This window comes from Cervus canadensis, chromosome 11 (genome assembly GCF_019320065.1).
Source record: "Cervus canadensis isolate Bull #8, Minnesota chromosome 11, ASM1932006v1, whole genome shotgun sequence".
Classification (NCBI taxonomy): Eukaryota; Metazoa; Chordata; class Mammalia; order Artiodactyla; family Cervidae; genus Cervus; species Cervus canadensis.
Window position 1 is genome coordinate 28,398,260 of NC_057396.1, and position 26,109 is coordinate 28,424,368.

Genomic DNA, 26,109 nt, shown 5'->3' on the forward strand with positions numbered 1-26,109 from the left:
GGTGAAGGACAGGGAAGCCTGGTGTGCTGCAGTTCGTGGGGTCACAGAGAGTTGGACACGACTTAGCGACTGAAAGAACAATGGTAATCCACTTTACATATATACCACACTTTGTCTCTTCATCCATCAATATGGATGTTAATGTTGCTTCATCTTTTGACTATTATGAATAGTGTCTCAGTGAACACAGGTATGCAAATACATGTTCAAGTCCCTGCTTTCCATCCTCTTGGGTATATATCTGGTAGTGAAATTGCTGGATCATATGGTAATTCTGTGTTTGATTTTTGAGGAACACCACACTCTTTTCTAGCCCTACCATTTTTATTCCCACCAGTAATGAATGAGGGTTTGAGTTTCCCCATATCCTACCAATGCCTGTTATTTTTTGTGATAATAGCCGTCTTAATGGTATGAAGAGTTCAGATGTGTTTCTTATTTCTATTTGGAGTTTTCCCATTGAAAGAAGTGAGAGCGAATGGCTGAAGTGGAGAGTCCTGATTAGGAAACTTTCTAATGAGAGAAAAAAGCTGTAAAAACCCAGTTTTTATTTATTTTATTTATCAGCTATTGTACAGTCACAATATTATTGTTGTGTGGAATCATGTAATATTTGTGTCTGGCTTATGTCACTCAGCATAACGTTTTCTAGGTTCATCCACATTATAGTAGTATCAGAACTTCATTGCTTTTTTTTAAACTCTTTTTTTTTATAGTGGTAAATATATATAAAATCTGTCAGACCTGGTGAAAATCCTCAGTTTGGGAGCTTCCTAACTGTGCACCCTGATGCTCTTGGCAGGCCTCAGTTTCCCCATATGTAAAATATGAATCATAATATCCATCTCAGGAAATCTTGGTAAAAAGAAAAATCAGCAATGGATAACACTTTGTATTGGGTAGGCAATGCCAACTGCAGTTCCATGGATTCACACAGTAGACGTGTTATTTCTCACTCAAAGTCCCCCAGGTGCGTTTCTGATCATTGGGCAGCCTTCCAGAAGGTCATCTGGAAGCCCAGATTTCTTCCAGCTTCTAATGTGTCCACTGAGAGGCCAGGAAAGGGACAAAACACAGTGGGTCAGACACAAGAGGGCTTGGGGGGGGCAGGCCTGGAAGTGGCCCCTAGCATCTCTCCTCTTAATCCATTGGCTGAAACTTGGCCACATGCTTGCACCTACCGCAAGGGAGATGGGGAAACATCATGTCCTGTGTGCCCAGGGAGAAGAGGATATGGGAATGCTGATTGGCTAGCCATATCGGTTGCATTATTTTATGATTAATGATCATTGCAGGTCTCTTTCCTGTATTCTAGAAGAGCAGTTAGCAACCTAAGCCCTGGCATGTCTGTTTAGAGGCTACCTGACCCTATACGTGGAGACCAGCACTTTGTTATAAGGTGTCAGTGAGTGAGTGAAAGTTGCTCAGTTGTGTCCAACTCTTTGCGACCCCATGGACTATACAGTCCATGGAATTCTCCAGGCTAGCTAGAATACTGGAGTGGGTAGCCTTTCCCTTCTCCAGAGGATCTTCCCAACCCAGGGATCAAACCCAGGTCTCCCGCATTGCAGGCGGATTCTTTACCAGCTGAGCCACAAGGGAAGCAAAGTTGTCAGCTCCCTTATAACCAAAAGAGTCTGCATCTTGCATGCCTTTGCCCAGGTGGGCTGCTGACCTGATGTTCCTGTCTGGTGCTTCCAGGTGGGGCGTGCACTGGACAGGTATGGATTCACTCTGCTCATCCTGCTCTTTAGTCTAGAAACAGTCTCTGTCCTCCAGTCGGCCTCCAGGTTTGGCTATGGGAACTGTTGTTCTGTAAGACTGATGGGAGTTTGGATAAAGGACGTGAAGAATTAACGGCCTTTGGGCAAAGCCCAGCCGGCCGCTGAGATAGCAGAGATGCCATCTGAAGGGAGGAGGTGAAGGAGGAAGTGCTGTTTGAGCTAATAAATCTGGGAGCATTATTCAGCTACTAATGAACCCAGGGAGATTCGCAATCACTGCCTAATAGAAAAGATAAAATCACCCTAATCTATTGTCAGTGAGTACAGATGGGCCTGGTGCCAAAGCAGGAAGCCAATGCCTTGGCAGGAAAAGTGTAGAGATTTAGGGTAAGGGTCAGAATCGTGAAATGTCCAGGAAAGGTAGGAAATGGGCCCTGGAAGTGGGAACTATATGGTCTGTGGGCCACCTGGGCTGCTCCCAGCATTGCAGGCAGCATGGCTTGCTGGATGCTGTGATCATCTCTTCATTTTCCTGCCGCAGGTAGGGCTAGAGTGCCAGGCTCTTGCCACCACCACTGTGCGGGAGGGCACAGCGCCATTTGTGCCATGTGTATACAGGCGGTTAGCATCTCAGAATTGTTCCCTTGGGGAATCTAGAGAGAGGGGACCTGGTGCTGGCTGGGTATTGGAAGGCATGAGGCAGGGTTCCACGAGCACCTGAATGGTTATACTAGCACCTGTAGGGTTACACCTGCATGGTAAGGATTATACGAACAGGAGGCCTCATCGTATATAGTATTTGCCTCGCTACTAACTAGTGGTCAACATAGTATTAGTCAAAGTTGATATTTATTGCCTACCTTCTGCATGCTAGACTCTGTAACAAGTGCTTTTCAGTTATTTTCTCATTTAAACCTCACCCAACAGCTCTAGGAGAGCCCTCTTTTATCCCTATTTTAGAGATGAGCAAGCTGAGGCTCATAAAAGTTTGATACGTTGCTCAAGGTAGTAACCCAAGCAGTTAGCGTTTAGCCACCTCACTCTACTGCATTTATCTAGGCAAGCCATTCTCCTCCCTATGGTTCAGTTTTTTCATCTGAAAACTATGAGGTTGTATTAATAGTAGGTGATCTTTGAGGTTCTTTACAGTCCTGGACTTATTTCATCCTACACACTGTTGAGGGCATTTCAATTCACAGCACTCTGTGGTTGGGAATATTTCCTGGAGAAGAGGAGAGGATGACCCATTAGATCAAGGGCCCATGGCTGTTCAGCTAATAGCTCCCTGGATTCCCAAAGAGTAGCCAGGTCCTGCAGAAATAACTCCTTTGTGCCCCAGTCTCTATCTTGTTTGGGCAGAATGGATATATGCAGCCAATTTTTCTCCTCTGGGTCCATGTTACTGTCAAGCAGACTGAGCCTGTGTTTATTTTTCTAGAGGTTTATCAGAGAGATTAGCCATAAGCAATTGAAATTGCTAAAATTATTCCAGAAAGGGGAGCCAGGGCAGTCAGGGAGGAAAGAAATAAATGATTCCAAAGGACGCAAATGCTCACTGTCCTGCTCTCCTGCTCCTTTCTCTGATGGGCCAACACTGTTCATTGTTGAGGTCTTCCTTAAATGCCAGTTCCTTGAGGCATTTTCCGCTGATGTCACCTGTGCTGAGTTCTGTTACACACTCTCACAGCACCCTGTCTTCTGTATTTTGTAGTGTCCATCTCAAGCAGGAATTCCTTCTTCTACGTCTGACCTTTCCACCAGACCTTGAATTTCACAAAAGAAAGACCAAGTCTGGGCTTTCCCAGTAGCTCTGCAGTAAAGAATCCGCCTGCAATGTGGGAGACCCTGGGTTGGGAAGATCCCCTGGAAGAGGCAATGGCAACCCACTCCAGTATTCTTGCCTGGAGAGCCCCATGGACAGAAGAGCCTGGTAGTCTACAGTCTACAGTCCATAGGGTTACAGAGTTGGACACAACTGAAGTGATTGAATGCACACACACACACACAAGACCAAGTCTGTCTTGTCCATCACTATAACCCAATAGCCTACTGATATAGTAGGTGCTCAATAAATACTGAGTTAATGAGTGGAGAAGTTCATAACCTTATAGAGTTCTTGGACTGGGATGGCTGACCAGGATTAAGGCTCATCTCCTTCATCCAACAGGAATTCAGCTCATCCCAAGTAAGCCCAATGAGTGCAAAGGTCCCCAGCTCAGCCAGGAGGAGCAGGGCTCAGTGCCCCTTTTCTTGAGGATGCCTGCATTTTCACAGCCCACACGGTAACCACTCGGTCTAGAACACTCTTCCTCAATTCTGGGCTGGACAGATTTGAAATTAAGGATGTACAAGTTCAGCAAGGATGGTTTTGTTCAGGATCCAAAACATGGAGTATCAGGGAGTTCTTTTTTTTTTTTTGGCCACACTATGCAGCATGAAAGATCTTAATTCCCCAACTAGGGATCAAACCCGCACCCCTGTAGTAGAAGGGTGAAGCCTTAACCACTGGACTGCCAGGGAAGTCCCCTATCAGGGGGTTCTGATAAGTGAGGGTGGTGTTGAAACCTGTGGCCCCTGCTTGACACCAATACTGACCATAGCAGTGAGAAGGGGCAAAAGAGTGCAAGGACAGTCTGGCTGATTGTGCTGAGTGACCTGTCACCTGGGGCTGCTTCCTCTGCTGGCCACACCTTGCTGGGTCAGCCTTGGTCAAACGGCCTCTTCCAGCCAGCTCCTGGCACTCTTGAGCCAGAACCCAAGTGTCTCTGAAACAAAACCTCTGCTTCGGGTTTCCAAGGTCATTATGAAATTATCTAATCCCGTCCACCATCCCCATGACTTGGCATGCAAGGTTGGTGAGCCTCATGACTGTGTCATGACACAGAGGGTGGAAACATGGCTTAATGGAGGCAGCTGGGGACTCGGATTAGAGAGGACCCGAGCTGGAACCTGGGCCCTGCCATGCATGAGATGTGCACATGGACTGTTACTTAACCTACTGGAATCTCAGTTTTCCCTTCTGTAAAATGGGGATGATAATTCATACACCGTCATTTTGTGAGGAACATAGAACATTTCTAATCCTGTCAATATTATTTACTAGGCTGCTAGTAAACATTATTTCCTTTCCTTCCCTCTTTCCCACTTCCCTGTTGAGTATTTCCATGCTTAGACCTCAGTGTCCTGGTTTACTGTGTCTTAACTTTTGAAAACTCCAAAGCTGCTATCAGAAACATTTCAAAATTGGTCTCTCATCTAATTGAAGTTACAACTACAGTTCCCAGGGTGCGTGAGCCTCTTCCATGTTTTAGAGTCTTTTACTGAAAGCATACACCACATGTACACACACACACACACACCCCCACACACACACTCACACACTCACACACACACAGAGCTAGCCAACAACTACAATCCATCAGTTGGACAACTTTCCAGTGCCAGAGCAATTGATTCTAAAGTGTAGTTTATTGTAAAATTATTAAGACTATCCACATATTTCACCTTTATTGAGCCTTTTAGGAGAACCACTCTGCATAATACAGTATACTTTGGTGAATAAATATGTTTTTAGTGCAACTAGGAAAAGAGTAATGGAGTGAAAGTTCCCCATGTGTCTGACTGAGCTTCCAAGGTACCGCCCCCACCAAATGCAAACTCAGAGAGGGGGCAGGTCTGGCAGTGACAAATGTCCCCTGGGCGTACATGGGTCCAACAGCATCTTAAAGAGAAACTATTATTTCAAAATTGTGCTCTCTGGCTGCTAACCCTCCTGTGTCTATTCTCTGAACTGGGCCACAGCTAGAGGGGGTGTGTTCAGGGGAGAATTGGAAAAAGATTCAGGAGGCCATGACTGAAAATTATTCTCTGCATTTGCATCTGGGGAAACCGGCTGACAGCTGGAAGTCCCTTGGTCCAAGTTATGGCATTATAAAATGATTAGCTAGTCATGATTAAGCGACTTACCTATGGAAAATGCTGAAGTCAACTCCACTTATTCAGCAAACATTTATTACGTGTCTGCTGTGTGCTGGAAATGCAAGCAGCAGTAGGATGTGGCTTAAAGAGGCGAGAAGTGGAAGCCCAGAGGAAGAGTGTTGAGTGTTTTTTTGGGACCTTGGAGAGAGGTTTACAGATTTGGCTTCCTTTGAATCATTTATTGAGGAAAGGGTATAAAGGACAGGGATTCCCTGGTGATTCAGATGGTAAAGAATCTGTCTGCAATGCAGGAGACTTGAATTCAATCCCTGGATAGGGAAGATCCCCTGGAGAAGGGAATGGCTACCCACTCCAGTATTCTTGCCTGGAGAATTCCATGGACAGAGGGGCCTGGAGGGCTATAGTCCATGGGGTCGCAAAGAGTTGGACATGACTGACACTTTCACTAGAAAGGTGAATGGCATGTGGCCGGTGGTCAGAGGTAAGCAAGGTAGGCCTGACAAAGTAAAAGCAGGGTGCCTGCTATAGCCGGAGCGAGGGCCTGTGATGCAGGGAGAGGAACCAGAGTTGGCAGAGGAAGGTTCCCGTCAGATGACATTCCGTCTGCCCTGCAAAGTTGCTGGACTTTTTAGCATTAGAAGTTGGCATTGGGACTTCCCTGGTGGTCCAGTGGCTAAGACTCCACAGGTTTGATCCCTGACTAGGAAACTATTAATAGATCCCACATGCCACAACTAGAGAGTTCACATGCCACGGCGCCACAACTAAAGACCCAGTGCAATCAAATAAATAAATAATTTTTTAAAAAGAAGTTGGCCCTGGTAGTTCCAAGGGCTAGGCTTGGCTGTCCCACTAACTGACCTTGTGTGATCTTGGAGAAGTCCTCTCTACCCTGGGGATAAACTGAAGGATCTCCAAAGACCTTTCAGCTCTTAAATTCTGTTGACTTCATGGATTGGGCGAATCTGTAGTAAATGAATGTATTCTCTGGGCATGTGAAGCTTCTGACTTTCCTCTTCATGGCTTCTAGTGTCCTGCTCTGGTTTGCTTGTCCCTCCACTGCCTTCTGCTCTCCTAGTTCCCCCCACCCCCACCGCGGAGGGGAGCACCGCTGGCTTGTGAGTGTCTGGTCCTCTCACCCGCTCTTGCCCAGAAGGTGCTATCCTGCATCCCACATCCAGGCCACCTCCTCAGAGCCCTGATGGATGGCAGGCCTCAAAATTCACTTCATGCCAATATGTGAAGGGCTGATGACAGCACGGAATCTGGGGGGGCCTTTGAGAGCATCTCACTGAATCGCATTATTTTACAGTTGAGGGGAAATAGCTGGAGCGGGACAGTGAGTTGCTCAGCTCTCACAGTGAGTCAGGAGTGGCGGGCAGAAGTCTCCTGACCTGTAGTCCACGCATTGGCTGGTCAGTGTTAATTGAGCACTTCTTGTGCTGCCTGTCAGGAATGCAACCATGAATACAGTCTGTTCTCTGAGAGGGTCAGGGTGGAGTGGGAGACAAACCCAAACAGAGGATTGAAAGCCAGTGGGTTAAAATAATGAAGCTATCCACAGAGCCTGGCAATCTCATGGAAACTTCCTGGAAGTCACACCCAGTGAGCCCTAAAGAAGCACTACTTAGCCAGGTGGAGAAGGACAGGGGGATGGATGTTCTAAACACACAGTTTAATGCCTTAGACATTTCCTTTTTAACCAAAGCCTCTACCAAGGAAGTGGATCCTATGGGAAATTGTGGATTTGGTGAGGAAGATATTTTGGGGTGGGGAACTTTCAGAGCCTTCACCTCCCTCCACACAGGTAGCCAAAGGCAACCTTCCATGTTCTATGAAAGGCAGATAAAGAAGGAAGGTGGGAGTCACAAGTGAATCTGCATGCATGCTAAGTCAATTCAGTCATGTCTGACTCTTTGCGACCCAATGGACTATAGCCCACCAGGCTCCTCTTGTCTATGGGATTTTCCAGGCAAGAATACTGGAGTGGGTTGCCATGTCCTCCTCCAGGCGATCTTCCAGACCCAGGGATCAAACTCTCATCTCTTATGTCTCCTGCATTAGCAGGTGGGATCTTTACCAATGGGCTTCCCTAGTAGCTCAGTTGGTAAAGGATCTCTCTGCAGTGCAGGAGACCCTAGTTCAATTCCTGGGTTGGGAAGATCCCCTGGAGAAGGGATAGTATTCTATCCAGTATTCTTGGGCTTCTCTTGTGGCTCAGCTGGTAAAGAATCCTCCTGCAACGTGGGAGACCTGGGTTCGATCCCTGAGTTGGGAAGATCCCCTGGAGAAGGGAAAGGCTACCCACTCCAGTATTCTGGCCTGGAGAATTCCATGGACTGTATAGTCCATGGGGTCGCAGAGTCGGACACGACTGAGTGACTTCCACTTTCACTTTCTTTACCACTAGTGCCACTTGGAAAGTCCAAGTGAACTTGATTTAACACCTGTATTGTGGTGCTAGGTGGTCATAAATGCCTGAGACACTGCACATTCACTTGGGTGGCTGTCAGCTATTCTCCCCTTGAAGGTGGTGGGCACTTCAGGCCTAAAGAGAGAACCCCAGCTAGGGACTGGACTGGGGACCAGGAGCCCCAGGCCCAGCAGCTGGGCCTCACAATGAGATCTGGGTATTACAGGTGAGCCTGGAATTTCCAGATACACTTGATTCCTAATGGCGTGGGGCAGGGAGTGTGAGAGCAGAATGAGGATTGCCAGGAAAATCAATCAAAACCGAGGGAGCATTCAACAGGGGTGTGGAAACCCTGGTGGAGGCGAAGAAACCCTGCCTGGTGTCAGAGGAACCAATTATCACTCAGCCCCTTTGCTCATGTTTGACAAATAGTGTGACAGTGAACATTGGTCCCATGGGGCTCCTGGCACCAAGTTGGAGATATTTGCGTATCATCCATGTAATAGAATTGAAGCTCATTCCTTGCATCTTCCTTGACACACACACACACACACTCCCACATCCATGCCTGTGTGTGTTGCTGGCGGGGTGCACCAGACTGTGCTTGTGAAATAAATCAAATTGAAATAAGAACTAGACTCTGGGGACTACGCTGGCTCCATATCTCTAGAAGTATAATGGAAATGTCCCCCTCTGACTGCCCAGGCCTTCTGCTTAATAGAACTTTGGGAGAGGGGAGACCTGCCTTGACCTGAGTCACCAATAGTCCCATTAATTCAATGAGAGATGCCTCAGCCTTCCCTCTGTCCACTGATCCAACAATTCCCAATAATCCACTATTAAGAGTCTGACCATAAACACCTACCCATTTTCACTAACTGGTATTGTAACAATCATTGGTCCCATGGTACCAGCAAAGTACCAGACACCATCCTAAGTACTTTATGCTCACGATCTTAAATCCTCAAAATGCCACTATGATGTAGGGGCTCTGGTTCTACCAAGCAGGGAAGCGAGGCTCAGAGATGTTTGTAAGCTTTAACTGAGGTCATTCACTCCACAAGTGGTCCAGCTGAGAATTTGCCCTTGACCTCCCTGCCCACCTCATGTCTTTAACAAACTGCTCTTTATTGCTTTTCCGTGCTGTATGAGTTTTCTGTTGCTGTGAAACCTATTACTACAAAGCCAGCAGCTTAAACCTCACAGCGACTGGCTCACAGCTCTGTAGGTCCACACCGCATGGCTGGACTCTCCACTCAGGTTGAAATTTAGGTGTTGGCTGGACGTGTTCTCATCCAGAACTCAGGGACCTCTTCCAGGCTCATCCTGTTGTCGGCAGAATTTACATCCTTGTGGTTGATTACAGGACTGGAATCTCTGTTTCCTTCCGAGCTCTTGGCTAGGGACTGCTCTCAGCATCCGAAGGTCACTGTCCAGTGCCTTGCTCCTGGCTCTCTGGCAACACCTCTCATTTTCTATCCTTTTATCAGGTAATGGGGGAGGCAGAAGGGAGCAAATGAAACTCTAGTCCGTGCCCATGACCCCTCTTTCCCCTCCATCTCATCCTCTTCTTGTCCATGACCCGCTCTGTGATGTCTCCATCTCATCCATGGACAGTCTGCCTCTAGCCCAGGCCTTCTCATAACTTTGAATCTCTTTGACTTTCTCTTCTGCAACGAGCCAGAGAAAACTATTTTTAAAAAGTTAGCGTGCCTGGATAATCGCCCTCTTTTAAAGTCAACTGTGCCATATAGCAGGGTCTCCCAGGCGGCTCAGTGGTAAAGAATCCGCCTGCCGGTGCAGGAGCTGCAGGAGAAGCTGGATCAGGAAGATCCCCTGGAGGAGGAAATGGCAACCCAACCCAGTATTCTTGTCTGGGAAATCCCACGGACAGAGGAGCCTGGCGGGCTACAGTCCATGCGGTCTGAGTCAGATGCGACTGAGCATGCACTTGCCATATCCTATAGCCTAATCATGGAAGTAAAATTCATCACAGTCACTCACATTCCTAGGGACTGTATATATGTGGGGCGTGGTATCTTTAGAATCCTGCCTGCCCCATGCACTAAATGTGCAAATTAGTTTGTTTCATTTGCTCCCTCCCCTCCCCCCATTGCTTGGTGAAAGGATAGACAAGGAGAGACATTGCCAGGAAACCAGGAGCAAGGCACTGGAGACCTCGGGACAGCAAGTGGTACATCCCCTGATAGATGGTGGACCCAGGTTCCCTCCGCTGACCACTGGGGGGCTCTGCGCAGGGCATACGCATTGACTCCCGATGATGCTCTGTAAGCAAGCCCCTGAGAGAAGATACAACCAGAGCAAAGGGGAAACTGAGGCCCCTGGGACAGCTGAAGTTGCCTCATAGGCTCCTGGCCCTGGGGAATTTGGGCCCTGCTGAGAAGAGTGCTTGGGATGTAATGAATGTTTGGAAAGCATAAAGAGGCTGAGAAGAAAATACATTACAGCAAATTATATTATTATTATTATTACATTATAAGTGCAATTGTATTACAAGCACCATTAGGAGGAGCAAGTGCTATTATTATTAAGCAGTCCAGCTCCTCTCTCCCTAGCATCAGGCTTCCCTCAATATCAAAGGCATCAACCACTCAATTAATCACCATCTGAGGCTTTCCCCACCCCCGGCCCTGTGCTTGTGGTGCTGACAGCTCCCATTCACAGCCCAGGAGTAAGTGTGACACCTGCCCGTCCAGCTGAAGCCTCCAGCCATCACCTGTATGGTGGACGCCTCTCCTGTGAATTTCAAAGCTGGATTTTTATCCTGGCCAAGTGTTAAGATCTTCCTAAAACCATCCTTGATGATATCTCTCTTTTGCTTAAAACCCTGCAAGAGCTCCCTATCTGTCACCCCTAGATAAAGTCCAAAACATCTTCTTTTTTTTATTTTTATGTTTAAAATCTTGGCTGCCCTAGGTCTTTACTGCAGCGCATGGACTTTCTGTAGTTGTGTCATGAGGGCTTAGTTGCCCCATGGCATTTGGGATCCTAGTTCCTCAACTAGGGATTGGACCCTCGTCCTCTACATTAGAAGGCAGATTCTCAACTGCAGCACCACCAGGGAAGTCCCCAGAGCAGTCTTTTTTGGACGGCCTCCTGGCAGCACCCCAGCCACACAGCGTGGCTTGCAATGCCTTGCACTGAGCCAGTGCCTTGCTCCTCCACAGCTCCATGCATCCCACCACGTCTCTGTCTTAGAAGCTACTTCTGCACCTCCTTGCCTACTGACTCCTGCTCGCCTTTCAGGCCTCAGCTTGCAATCAGCTCTCAGTTGGGAAGATCAACAGTCATTTTTACAGCCACGCCGCCTCTCTGTGCCCCTGGCACTTGAGCTCAGCACTGTTTGGGACTTGCCTCCACTTGCCAGTAAGGATAAACACCTTGACAGAGATGAGTTTGCTCACCGGTATGTTCCTGGTGCCCAAAATGATGTGTGTCCTAGAGAAGAGGCTCCTGGGTTGTTTTGTTTAGAATGAGTCAAAATGGCCAAGATCTGAAAAATCACTTGTTATGTCCATTTCCCTCCTGAGTGTCCAGTGGCTTGGACCCTGGTCTAGCCTTAGTCATGCACTTGCTGAGTGATCTCAAGTGTGTGTGTCATAGACAGCAAGGTACCCCGCCCCTGTGGGAGCCCCTCATTGGTCCTGCTGCAGAGATGGGGGAGGAGGCTGAGGCTGCTGATTGACAGTGTCACTCATCTTCCCCAGCAACTGCTAAGACAGGGGGTGGGAGGGCCTTGTGTCTCTACAAGCCTGAGGCTAATGAGTTGGGAGGGAGGGGGAGCATGATGCAGACAGATCAGTGGACAATCAAATCAGACGACCAGTGGATCCTGAGTGCAAGGGACTTCAGAGGTGAGGCATCAGTGCGTGATAGAGGAAGCAGGCCTGCAGGAAAGCAATGGCGCCCCCCAGCCCAAGGGGAGAACACAAAGCCTCCACTATTTTGTCAGTTTGATCCATTAAGGTCTCGACATCACAGTTAGTAACCACTTACTTAGTTCCCAGAGGCACAGAACATTTCTAAAGCTAAGATGAAGACAGAGCTGCTGGGGTGGAGGTGGGAGGGTCCTCCCCTCCCTGGCCTCTGCCTTCCTTCTTCCTGGGAGCAAATGACTGAAGTCTTTGTAAAGGTGTTTCCACCCTGATGCATGTTTGCAGGTGATCATGAATTCATATAATGAATGTTTGAGCACTTGCTAAGCACAGGCGCAGAGTAAGGTGCAGGGACCAGAGCACTGAACAAGACAATACAGTCTGCTTTTTAAGTCCTGTTTGTAGACTCACGCTGGGAAAGAAAAGCAGAGAAGGGACAAGGTTCCTGGGAGGAAGGGCTATGCAAGCTCAGGTCATGGGGCTACATGAAGAGGAGACATGCGGGGAGAAGGATCCAGGAAAGCTGGGAGCAGGGAGGTTTAGAACCAAATCTCCCATTAAATGGAATTCACTGACAGGTGTGAATTAGCCTCCCAGCTGCTACTTTCTTCAAAGACCTATTACACAAAAAGCAATCACCTAGAATGCGGAGAGCACAGGCTGTGATGCAGATAAACAGGCACCTGGAGGGAGGGAGAGGCTGTGAGAGTACCCAGGAGATTCTGGACTCCTGGTGGCTTCAGTGCTTTCTCGAGAAAGGCTAAGAGGCCACTGTTTTTTTCTTTTCAGTTTTTATTTATTTATTTGGCTGAACCAGGTTTTAGTCACGGCACGTGGGATCTTCGATCTTCGTTGCAGCATGCAAACCCTTAGTTGTGGCATGTGGGGTCTAGTTCCCTGGCCAGGGTTCGAACCTGGGTTTCCTACAGTGGGAGCAGAGTGTTAGTCACTGGACAACGAGGGAAGTCCCTAAGAGGCCACAAAGGCTTGGGTCCTGGCCTCCTCCATACTTTGGGTCCCAAGGGAAAATGAATGGCTATAGTCATAAGGAAAGAGCCTTGAATGTTAAAGGACCAAGCTGCCCATCCAGTAAAATAAGAAAAGCCTGACAGGTGTTCCCTTCCTAAAATTCATTCAGTCAACAACCTTGACTTCTTTCTATATGCTTTGCACCCGGGTGGATGCTGCTACTGTACATACATTGCCTCCAATAGCACCCAGTCTTTGGGAAGCTGCTTTGAACAAACTCATGATGGCTTCTGAGATGGCACTAGAGGTAAAGAATCTGCAACGCAGGAGATGCAAGAGACGAGGGTTTGATCCCTGGGTCAGGAAGCTCCCCTGGAGGAGGGCATGGCAACCCACTCCAGTATTCTTGCCTGGAATAGACCAAGGAACCTGGCAGGCTAGAGTTCGACATTAATGAGTGACTGAGCAGTGATGGGATAAAAAGCTCTAAGTGATGATGGGTATACCTGTGAGGACAGTGTCCAGTTCTTGGATGATGGAGGAAGTCAAGGTGAAGAATGAAAAGAGGGGTAGACAGGAATCATAGCATGAAGAGACACACATGTCCAGCTAAGGAGTTTGTTTTTGTCCTGAGTGCAGTAAGGAGCATTGGGAGGTGGGGAGGGATTCATGATCAAATGAATTGTTGAGAAAGAGCTCTTGAGCAATAGCATGAAGGAGGAAGCTGGAGAAAGGCAAAACTGGAGGAGGGGAAACCAATTCATTCAAAGTCCAAGAACAAGCTTGTGAAGGTCTGAATTGAGGCAGAAGCAGTAGGGATGGAGAGCAGGGGACAGATTCAAGAGATATTAAAAAGGTACAGCATTTCCAGTGACAATAACCTATTGCATGCAAACATGGATGAGATGGGGAGCGTGAGAAGGGGAGAAGTGGAGAATGAGCTCCAAATCCTAGCCTGAATAATGGGTGGATGATGGTGACATTCACAAGTAGGCAACCAAGGAGGGGATCAGATTGGGGCAGAACGAAAAGAAGTACAAGTTTAAGAGTGATGTAGTCAAGGATATCTTCCATTATTATTCCAGCTTCGTAATAATGGCTTAAGAAATTGGAAGCTTTTGGTGTTCTCAGTACTCTGGGGTTAGAACATTAAAAGTTGTCAGTCATGAACAACCTCAGTAGAGGGCTTGTGCATTTGAGTTTATGCTGTATCCTTCACCAGTGGCTCAGATGGTAAAGAATCTGCCTGCAGTGTGGGAGACCCTGGGTCAGAAAGAGCCCCTGGAGAAGGGAATGGCAACCCACTCCAGTATTCTGGAGAATTCCATGAACAGAGGAGCCTGGTGAGCTACAGTCCATGGGGTCACAAAGAGTCAGACACCACTGAGGAACTAACCCTACTACTACTATTGACTTAGCCTACTGCTGAGCCCCAGTAGTGAGGAATGGAATTGTAAGTGCTAATCTTGAATGCCAAGTACCTGGACCTTTATCCCAGTCTGTCTTTTGAGCAAGACACTTAACTCCTAGACACTTAAGTTTCTCCATGGGTATGTGACTAAAACCCACTCTTTCCACACCACGTGTGCTGGTGAGGACCAGAAGAGGTGCAGGAAAGTGCCTTACAAGTTTTGTAGAGCTTTGCCAATGGAAGCAGTTAATGTTATGATCCTCAGTGATAAAGTAACATTTAATAAATGACTTCTGATTTGGGTGATAGGAGGTTGCTGGTCTCCTCTCCCAGGAAGTTAGTGAGCATGAAGCAGAGATCAAAGGTTGAGTCTTGGATGAAAGCAACAGAGGAGCAAGGGACTGCTTGAAACACCACTGTGTGAATATGAACCAGTTCTGGAGCAAAAGATCTGCAGAGAAGGGCAGTCAAAGCCCAACTGGGTCTGGGTAGTGGAATCCAAAGAAACTGCAGGGGCTGTAGAGGTGTCATCAGGGTGGCATTTTAAAAGTTGCTGGTGGCCCTGGCAGGAAGGGAGGTGTTGAATTCTCAGGACTCTATGCAAGATCATAGAGATCTTCCTCCATGACAAATCTGTGGGGAAGACAGAAGCCTCCCTCCCCACCCTGTCTTCCTCATTGCCTATTAATGATGCCTGAAAGTGCCTGCAGAATGCCTTCCTTGAGCTAGTGTATTGTTAACTAACAATACTAATAATTTCAGGGAGCTCTTGTCATATTTCCTATCTATATAGCACTTTCCTATATATCACTGTTATCTCTTTTAAGTCTCACAGCCAACACTGTGAAGTGTGATTTTCCCCATTTTGTAACAGAATCCTGTCTAATGAAAAGAGACTAAAATAAAGAGATTGAAAAATTTAAAAAGCAGAGATTGGTTTTTGGAATTTGGGACTCCAGTGAAGCTCCCGTGAAGAAAATCTAGGGCAAAATACCAGCAGACAGTGTATGATTTAACATGTTGTGACTCTACATCCATACCCACTCCCTCCAGCACAGTTATTATTCTCATCATTTAATGAAACCAAAGAACCAGCTTCTGGTTTCACTAAGTTTCACTGGGCTAGAGATATAGCAATGAGCGAGACCACCCACAGGCCAGCAGGAAAGCTTTTGTGGCTCAGATGATGGTGATCAGGGATGACCAAGGCTCCTAAACCAGTCCTGGCTGAAGTCAGCCAAGTTCATGAAGCTGATTTTAACTGCCTACTTCTCTATGCATGTTAGCCATTCATGTCTTCAGTCACAATGCTTTTCTTTCTTTTATAAAAAACTTTTTATTTTGTAATGGGGTATAGCCGATTAACAATGCTGTGATATTTTCAGGTGAGCAGTGAAGGGACTCAGCCATACATGTACATGTATCCATTCTCCCCCAAACTCCCCTCCCATCCAGACTGCCACATAACATTGAGCAGAGTTCCCTGTGCTAGACAGTAGGTCCTTGTTGGTTATCTGATTACACTGCGTTTATTTCTAATTCCTCCCCACCTGAAACCTGGTGTTGTCTCATGTTCCTTCCTGGGATTCTTTGTGCTGAGCAGACATGGTGTGGGGCAAACCTCAGCTCTCCCGTGTTCTCAAGATGAGTTTTAGTTGCTCAGTCTGGAGCCCACACCAATCCCCAGGACCCTTTGTAATTAAAATGCTTCTCAGGCAGAGATTTAGTCGATGTTGGATAATCTCTTTACTCTCTTGGACGACCAGTGTTCATTTTGTAGCTGCAAATCTTAGACCAGAAGTCATTGCTCTTAAAGTCGAGTGGTATATTCTGAAATGAATTTTAATTCAATTTTGCCAGCTCTCTTACAGCACAGTCAGCATGAACTCATAGTACCCTTGACCCTCGATGCCCCGCTCACAGGGATGAATAAGGGGTACAAACATCTAAACCACTGGGTCTGGGTCTGTTTACAGCTGTGTGACCTTGGAAAACCACTAATTCCTCTGGGTCTCTGCTCCTTCAGCTATAAATTGACACTGATAACTCCCCTGTGGTAGGGCTGCTATAAGAACGGATTGAGATCCTGCACATACACTGCTTAGTTCTGCCAGGCACACAGTTGGCGGTCAATAAATTGTCACAGTTATTATTATTATAATTATTGCTTTGTTAGGATTATTTATGGTTGGAAGGTCTGGAACTGCAACTCAAGCCTTCTGTCTCCACACAAATAGCCACACCAAGCAATTAACACCTTATGGTGACTGACTTGGCAGAACTTTTCTTATTTGACAAGTAGCTAAGGATAGCTTCTTGCAGGGTAAGGAGGGGAGGGAAGAAGAGAGGAGAAGTCCCCAGGCCAGATAGTTCACTTTGTCCGGACCTAAGTGGAGTGTGGGGATCAGAAGAAGGAAGAAGGGGCAGCATGGAGGATGGACTGCATAGCTATGGATTATCCCTGCAAGGTGGATGCTCTGGTCTGCATTTTATGGGTGAGCAGAACGAAATTCAGCGAGGCTACTCACCTGCCCAGGATCACCCAACCAGTATGTGGCAAAACAGGATTGGAACACAGACTATCTTATTTCGTAACCTCTTTTTATTATATCCTGCTGTCCCCTGATAGGATCACCACATGGCATGACTCCAGGGGGTGCCATTCATGTTGGCATCACATGAGTGGCAGCTGGGACTTCTGCTGTGTCGTGGCTGAGTCTCCCAAGATCCAGGGGGTGGTTTACTTAATAGACAAAGAAGAAATGAGGCAGGCCTGACCTAGCGGGATTGGAAATGAAGGGATAGAGATACAGGACACATTTAGGAGACAGATGTGAAAGGATTGACTAGATATAGAATTGAAAGAAGAGGGGGTGGAGGCTGCCTTTGAAGTGTCTAGCTTAGGTGGCCCTGGCAATGGTCAGGCCCTTGGGGGCTCAGCAATTGGGAGAAGAAACCAAGGAGAAGGGGCTGCTGGGCAGAGAGTATGAAATGCCCTTCCCCCCTTCCCCATTTCCCCTGCATCCAGGCCCAGGCTGTGAAGGGTTAAGAGATGGACTTGACCCCAGGACACGGTCTGGACCTGTGTTTTGATTTCCTGTTTTTCTCCTTAAAGTCAAGTACAGAGGCTGAGTCCAGATCATGAAAAACCCTTGTGCTTTTAACCTGTAGTCGGCTGACCTTGTCCCGCACCCCTCCACCCCGCGGCCCACACTCAGCTGGCCTTAGCCCCTGGCCTGTTGGATGAGCAGGCTATAGGGACGTGGAGTGGTCCTTGCAACTGACTGGAGTGGAAGGCCGTGGGCAAACCAGGACATTGGAAGTGTCACAGCTGCTGGACAAAGGGGCCATTCAGCTGATCCGCAGCACCCATGTGGCTCTGCATCCTTTATGCGTGAGGCCTTCCTTCCGGGCCTGTTCTAAACACCCTTCAATTTCAGGTAACACTCTCCAGTATTCACTTGGGTTCATGACCTGACCTTTGATTGCAGCTATTCAGTCCCCTGAAAAATCACTGTATACAGAAGAATACACATGCACACACAATCCCATATGCTCACACATACACAAATGTGTGCACATCTATAACTTTTTAAATGAGAAAGCCCGGTGTTAAGAAAACAAGCTGTCAGAAATTTGCTTTTCAAAATATGATAATGTAACTTGCAGAGGACAATCGAGCGATGGTCCCCATCCTGCTCGTGTCCTTACACCTTCTGTAGGAATAAGACTGAGAAGAGTCAGGCATCGTGAGGACCCCAGGGCATGGAAGCATCTTCCATCCACAACCTCAAGCAACATTCACCAAACAGCTTCTAGGTATTAAGCTCTATTCTGGGTGCAGTGACGGTTTCAGAAATGAGGCAGGAAACTTCCCTGGAAGTCCAGTGGTTAAGGCCCTGCACTCCCAATGAAGGGGGCTCAGGTTTGATCCTTGGTCAGGGAACTAAGATCCTGCAACTCTTGGGTGAAGCCAATTTTTTTTTTTTTAAATGGGGGACTTCCCTGATGGTGCAGTGGATAAGAATCTGCCTGCCAATGCAGGGGGAATGGGTTCAATCCCTGGTCGGGGAAGATCCCACATGCTACAAAGCAACTAAGCCTGTGTGCCATGACTATTGAGCCCAAATTCTTGAGCCCCAGCCTGCAAGCAGTAACTACTAAGCCCGAGTGCCACAACTACTGAAGCCCATGGACCCAGAGCCTGTGCCCCGCAACAAGAGAAGCCATTGCAATTCCAATGCAATTGCCTGCAATTAGAGAGTAGCCCCCACTCGCCACAACTAGAGAAAAGCCCAACAGCAGTGAAGACTCAGTGCAGCCAAAAATAAATAAATAATAAATGGGTCAGTTACATCCCTGCTCTTAGGAACACACAGGCCTTGGGAGGAAGAGGCCACGGACATGAAAATATATTGTCACTGCAAGTGCTGTCACAAAGCCACGTGCTCTTGGAGCAATTGAAGACTTGGTCCTGGCCTCTGTGTCACCACTCAGCCTTACCAGGTGGCCACAGGCTCTGTTCTTCACCCTGGTTTCCCTGGTCTTGTGACGGTGGTGGAATCCACTCACATTGGGAGCGGAGAACTTAGGATTTCCCGCCCCAGGACATTTATAAGAAAAGAATCAAGGTCCCCATGAGAACCTGATCTATCCCAGGGCTCCTAACACTTTGTCATTTCAGTTAAGGTCACAGTCAGCCAGGGAACACACCTAGGGAGCACAGAACGCCTGGGTGAGGCCAGGGTGCGTTCCTGGCTAGAGGTCCTGGTGGAAAGCTGGAGCCAGAGGGCCTGTGCTCCCCTCTCATCCTGAAACTGGTTGATTTTATGTAACACCGTGTCAGCCAAATGTCACTTGATTTGGGGATTATATTACATGTTTCCCTAAATATGTTTAGAATTGTTGTTGTTCAGTTGTTGCTAAGTCATGGCCAACTCTTTGCGACCCCATGGACTGTGGCATGCCAGGCTTCCCTGTCCTTCACTATCAAATGCTCAAACCCATGTCCATTGAATCAGTGATGCCATCCAACCATCTCATCCTCTGTCACCCCTTTCTCCTCCTGCCCTTAATCTTTCCCAGCATCAGGATCTTTTCCAGCATGTCAGCTCTTTGTATCAGGTAGCCAAAGTATTGGAGCTTCAACATCAGTCCTTCCAGTGAATAGTCAGGGTTAATTCCCTTTAGGACTGACTGGTTTGATATCCTTGCTATCCAAGGGACTCTTGAGTCTTCTCCAACACCACAGTTCGAAAGCATCAATTATTCAGCACTCAGCCTTCTTGATGGTTCAACTCTCACATCTGTACATGACTATGTAGCATGTTTAAAACAGTATTTCCCACTGCACAGTCTATAGAACACTCCTGCAGGACATCCATAGGTTTGGTGGGAAAAGTGTTTCATGGTTAGAGTTTAGAAAGTCCCAGGTTAAACAAAATTAAGCTGCTTTACGGTAGGACTTCTTTAACCCTTTAATGTGCTAGTGTACATTGTAAATCTTGAAAATATGGTTAGAATACACCATGTTTGCTCCACTTATTTGAACATGGAACCTTGTTTTCTTGAAACACTTCCCAGAAAAGCTAGTGTCCTGAGAAATACACTTTTGTAAATACTAGAATTTAAAAGATTTTTTTGTGTGTACAAACTGGCAGTGGGCAGCTGTTTCCCATTTTCACTTAGATACCAAGCTTCAGCAGCAGCAGAAGAGTATAAGTTTAGACAGAAAGAAGCATTTCCTAACAGTGAAGATGCTTAGAGAATAGAAGCCTGAAGTGTCCTGGGAAATTACAATAAAAGAACACTCCACCCCTTTCTTGTCCTTTCACAAGCTCTCCCATGAGTCGTTATAAATAGGATGGATTATCAAGGAAGCTTCTGGATCTTTTTATCTTAAGGGGGCCTTTGAAAATAGGATATAATTGGAGGATGAGAAGGTAGTTATTAAAAGGCAGGAAGACAGTTTGTCTGGCTTTGGGATGGGCTGTCTCTAAGTGTCTGTAATTAATTCATTCATTCTTACTCAGCTTGGGTCATGTATTTCAAGGAAACACCTTCTGAACTCAGGTTTCCAAGACAAGTGGAACTAAAGAAGTAGGAAGTGAGAAGCTGCCCACAATCTGGTGGTAGCATGTTCGTAGCTGTCACATGTTGAACATGTCTTATGTGCCAGAGATGATGCGCCTGGTGCGTGCCTATTACTTGTTCCTTGAACAATCTCTGAGATTGCTGTCATTGTTGTTGCCACTTTAAATGAGGATCTGAAGCCCAGATCATACATGGCAGTATAGTGCAGCATCTGGATTTGAACCCAAAGCGTTTACCATGTGTCCCCCCTACTGCCACTGTGAGTTTAGACATCAAGGTGTCAAAGTAAAAGTGAAAGTCGCTAAGTCATGTCCAACTCTTTGTGACCCCATGGGCTATACAGTCCATGGAATTCTCCAGGCTAGAATACTGGAGTGGGTAACCTTTCCCTTCTCCAGAGGATCTTCCCAACCCAGGGATCAAACCCAGGTCTCCCGCATTGCAGGTGGATTCTTTACCAGCTGAGTCACAAGGGAAGTCCAAGAATACTGGAATGGATAGCCTATCCCTTATCCAGGGGATCTTCCTGACCCAGGAATCAAACTGGGGTCTCCAGCATTGCAGGTGGATTCTTTACCAACTGAGCTATCAGGGATTCCTTGAAATGGGCCTTCTTCCACCCTGCTGTGCTTGTGAGGATGGGGCAGGGGGTGGTGGTGGTGATGAGCTGCCCACATTGACACAGAAGCCGAGGGAGAGGGGACATCTCCAGCTCCCCCCACACCAACCACAGCCGGGGAGGCCCCTCGGTTGCCTGACAGCAGCTTGGCTCTGCACCCTGCCACCCCCCCTTGCCAGATGCTCTTTCCTTGTTAGCCATCTGCCCCCTCGTGTCTGCTGATAGTCCACAGCGCATGGGCAGCTGCCCTGTTAGAGACGGGAAGACATACCAGCTTATGAATCAATACATTCTCTGACACGTCCGGGTTCCCCTGACAGGGATGTGGCAGGATCCAAAAGACACTTAATCCTCATCCCACTCCATGCTGTTAGCCTTTGGTGACTCCAAAGGCATCTTTGTAACTTGAGTCTGCAAGCTGCAGCTAATGAGGCTGGGCTCCGGGCAGAGCGCAGGCCCATGGCCTGAGGGCTTGGCCGTGGCCGTGGATGTGAGTGAGTGAGTTTGCCGGGGATGTGACAGGGGCCTGGAGGAACTAAGTCTTAAAACAAGGAGGCCGCCTGAAGAAGAGCCGTGTTTCTGCTAGGCTACAAACAAGCCCACGGCACCTGCCATCTGTCATGTCAGACGGAGTGGCTGATGGGTTAGTCCTGGGGTCTGACGACCATGGGCCCAGAGGGTGCAGAGCTGTGTGCGAGGCATGTGGAATAAATGTGTGATGAATGTGAATTCAATGCACAAGGATGACCTGACCTGCATGTGAAGGCGTTATTTCAGGAGCAGGGATTGGCGAGCTGAATAGCCCACACTCTCTTGCCTGGTTTCCCTGTAGAGGACCAGGGGGATTTTGGGGGTCCCGGGCTCTGACCTCAGCCCTGCCTGAGATAGGGGTGCGTCTCCCTGTGACACTAACTGGCCTCCATGAGACTCATGCCTGCAGCTTTTAGCTGACTTAAACCAGGGCTCCAGCCAGGTGATTGGGTGAGGACCACACGTCCTGGGAGAATTCCCTTGAGCGTCTAAATGCCACTGCCCCACATGGGGTTTCCCTAACTGCCTCATCTCGGGGAGCAAGCCCCACCCTAACCCCCCATAGATATCTGACAGTGCCTGTGTGCTAAGTCGCTTCATTTGTGTCTGACTCTGTGATCTCATGGACTGTAGCCCGCCAGGCTCCTCTGTTCTTGGAATTCTCCAGGCGAGAATACTGAAGCAGGTTGCCATACCCTTCTCCAGGGGATCTTTCTGACCCAGGGATCGAAACTGCGTCTCCCTGTGTCTCCTGCACTGCAGGCAGATTCTCTACTGCTGAGCCACCGGGGAAGCCCTATCTACCAGTGTGTGTGTTTATTTGTTTGCTTACAGTCTGTCTCGTCCCCTAACCTGCAACACATCAAGAAATGTGTTTCTTGTTCATATATATTCCGTGTCTAGAACATCCTCTGTGCCCGTGTCTGGCATGTAATTAGCACTTCAATATTTGTGAAATGAATAAAAAATAATAAAATGAAGGCACAGCCCTACCTGCAGATGTTCAGGTGGAGATTCTTAGAAATACAACTTGATCTCACTCCTCGGGTGACTGAGCCTTCAGGTCCCATCACTATTAGGATAAAGTGCAAGGTCCCCGACCCAGGAACCAAGCCCTGTGCTCTGGCCCCTGCTGACATCTCCCGTTCCATCTCTCATGGTCACCCCACCCTCACATATCCTGGTTCTGACCCAGTGACTCTCAAACTTTGATGTGCATGTGACCTTGGACCCTGCTAAAAATACCAGGTCCTGGGCCTCAGCTTTTGAGATATGGATTCAGTTGGTATTAGGTGGATTGCAGGCATCATCACTTTTTTAAAAAAAGATACCCAGGTGAGTCTGACGGCAGGTGTTCTGTGGACACACTTTGAAGAGCGATGCTTCTGTGAAAGTATACCGCAGGCGCCCACACACTGTCTCACCTCCAGGCCTTTGTATCCATGGCGACTTCTGTCTGAAATAGCCTTGGTCCACTCACATTTTCCACCCAGAAAATGCCTAAGCATCCTTCAAGACAGCTCATGGGTCACACCTTATGCACACACCATCCTGCCTCCACCAGCTCATTCGTGTTTTTCTTTCTTTCTCCGGCCAGAGCAATGTACACCTGCCTTTCTTAGAGATCATTCTGCTTATTTCTCTTTTCTCCCTCCCTGCACCCCTACACTGTGAGCTATTTGAGGAAGAACTCTCTCATCCCTGGACCCTGACACCCAGCAGAGCACTTGGCAATTGTGTCCATCGCCAAGGATGCACTCCCCAGCTGTGGCCCCCGAGCCCACCCCACCCTGCCCTTCCTAACCCCGCTCTGCTCTGCCTGCTGCGTCTTTCAGGAGTTCTCGCTCCAGAGGATGGACAGCCTTGTGGATGATCGTGTCAACATTCTGGGCTTTTCCATCTTCAACCAGTCCCATGCTTTCTTCCAAGAGTTTGCGCAGAGCCTCAACCAGTCCTGGCAGGAGAACTGTGACCACGTGCCCTTCACGGGGCCCGCAGTAAGTGCCCACCAGGCCCCTCCCTGGTGCCCCTTTGCTGCCACCTGCACCCCCTCTGTGAGCCAGCCCCTCCCCCCAAATACAACCCATCCTGGACTCCAGCCTTCTCCAGGCCCAGCTCAAAACTAGATCATACAAGTGCTGGAAAGTGCTTACAAGGGACACTTTGGGGGAGAAGTCAGCAGGGAGGCAGTGTGTGGAGGGCCCAGACTGTCATTTAGTGATGTCTGTGGCCAGACCCCTGATGATACTGTTGCTAAGACCCCCTGAATTTAAGATCCAAGAATCTTACATTGGAAGGGCTTTAGCTGATCTGTTCCTTCAGCTCTCAGATAGACTGAAGCCCAGGCATGGAGATGAGGGAAGGGGATGTGGGGATCTTGTTCAAGGGCAAACACCAAGCCTTTTGCAAGTGAAACTCGATTCCAACACTCCTGGCCCTGTGCTGTGGATCACTGCCCCCAGTGCAGCTCGTCCAGAGAGGCTTCCTTTGTGCCTTCACCTGCGTTTTTCCTCCTTGCACTTCGTTCCCCTGTGTGTGTGTGATGGAGGCAGAGATTCCCCTGGCTGTTCTCCACCGGGTCCAATGTCCTTACTCTGTGGGGCCTGTCAGGGATGTCTGCTCACTTTCATTTATTACAAGGCACGTTCTCTGGAAGTGGGCTTGCATGGCTTTCTAGATCTGTCCTAGCCGGGTTAGATTTAAGCCTCCCGAAGCCCCACGAGACTGTTCATGTGATGCTCACATAACTTTCCAAAGGTCAGACCTCTTCAAAGCTCAGTGAGCTTTGATCAGGGAACCAGCTGAGAGAAGGAGGCATGAGAACTTGAGCTAGGTTCTCAGGGTTACCAAGCGCATTCTAGCAGGGTGTTTTAGACCTGAAAGAGGGAAGCTGCTATAGGAAGGATTTGCTGCGGCGAAACACCTGGAGGAAGGGAGTCCTCACCCCCAGTTGCTTAAGGGGCAGTGACGAGTCCTCAGGCATAGGGTCGTGGGTGGGACCAGGCTCACCCCTCCTGGGAGGAGTGCAGCCCTGTGCCCCCGGTCTTGTCTGTGGGTCTTGCACTCATCACTCCAGTGTTGAGGTGCTGACATGCTTCAGAGGCTCATGGCACCGTATCAGGAAGTGAAGTGAAGTGAAGTGAAAGTCACTTAGTCGTGTCCGACTCTTTGCAACCCCATGGACTGTAGCCCACCAGGCTATTGTGTCCATGGGATTTCTCAGGCAAGAATACTGGAGTGGGTTGCCATTCCCTTCTCCAGGGGATCTTCCCAACCCAGGGATCAAGCTCAGATCTCCCGAATTTGCAGGCAGATTCTCTACCAGCTTAGCCACAGGGGAAGCCCAAGAATGCTAGAGTGGGTAATCTATCCCTTCTCCAGGGGATCTTCCCAATCCAGGGATCAAAACGGGGTCTCCTGCACTGCAGGCGAATTCTTCACCAACTGAGCTAAGAGGAGGCAAAACCTGCTGCCTCCTCTCCAGCCCAAACCAGTCCACATTTGGCATCTGGCCTAGTGACATTAAAGGTCCTGGTCCCACATTGCCAGCGTCCCTCTGAGGGTTTCAGCCCTTCCATTTGTGTGCACGTTGACCACAGACCGGCAGATGGGCGGTCCTGGGTACCTGGCTCATGAGCACCCGACACCCAGGCCAGGCGGGGCCGCTCAGGGCTGGGGGACCGGCTCTGGCTGTGCTCACATGTGCTGACAAGAGCCCTGGCTTTGGAGGCACAGGACCTGGATTCAGATCCTGGCTCTGCTGTTTTCTTGCTGTGTGATCTTGGGCAGCTATGTAGCCCTCCTGGGCCTCAGAGTCTTTTCCTGTCATTTTAGGGAATTAGGTTTGACCATCTTAGAGGATTAGTGTGAAGATAAAATGCAATATGATTCCATCCTCAATTTTACTGCATAATGTATAAAGTACAGATATGCATTGAATTAATTTATTTAGCATTCCATCTGCTGGATACTTCAAGAACCATTCCCTGGTGGCTCAGATGGTAAAGAATCTGCCTGCAATGCAGGAGACCCAGGTTCAATCCCTGGGTTGGGAAGATCCCCTGGAGAAGGGAATGACTCCCCACTCCAGTATTCTTGCCTGGAGAATCCCATGGACAGAGGAGCCTGGCGGGCTACAGTCTGTGGGGGTCGCAAAGAGTAGGACACGATTGAGTGACTAACATTTCACCACTTCTTCCACTACATGCATTGAATGAACTTATTTAACATTTTATCTGGCGGATATTTCAAGAAGCATTAGTAAGTATTTCAGGTAGCTTTTGCAACACCAGCTTTCTAACAGCCAGCCCTCAGATCTCACCAGCTTACGACAATAAACATTTATGGAGCTCGTGCATCTGAGGGTCAACCAGGGATCAGCGCATCTAAGCTGGCTCAGCTGGGCAGCTCTGTTGATCTGGGCTGAACTCATTCAATGCCTAGGAGTCGGCTGATGCAGGCTGGAGCTCCGCATAGCTCTCATCCTTCTAGCCCAGCAGGCTGGCCTGGCATGT

General features: G+C 48.3%; 1 protein-coding gene across 2 annotated transcripts in view; it reads left to right on the forward strand.

The window, feature by feature from the left end:
• The window catches only part of GRIK4 (glutamate ionotropic receptor kainate type subunit 4), a 484,233-nt gene that overhangs the window by 340,711 nt on the left and 117,413 nt on the right, over nt 1-26,109 (forward strand). For both annotated transcript variants that reach the window (XM_043482502.1, XM_043482503.1), the window contains exon 8: nt 23,431-23,592. In XM_043482502.1, coding sequence (XP_043338437.1) covers nt 23,431-23,592 — 162 coding nt within the window. The remainder of the gene's footprint in view (nt 1-23,430; nt 23,593-26,109) is intronic.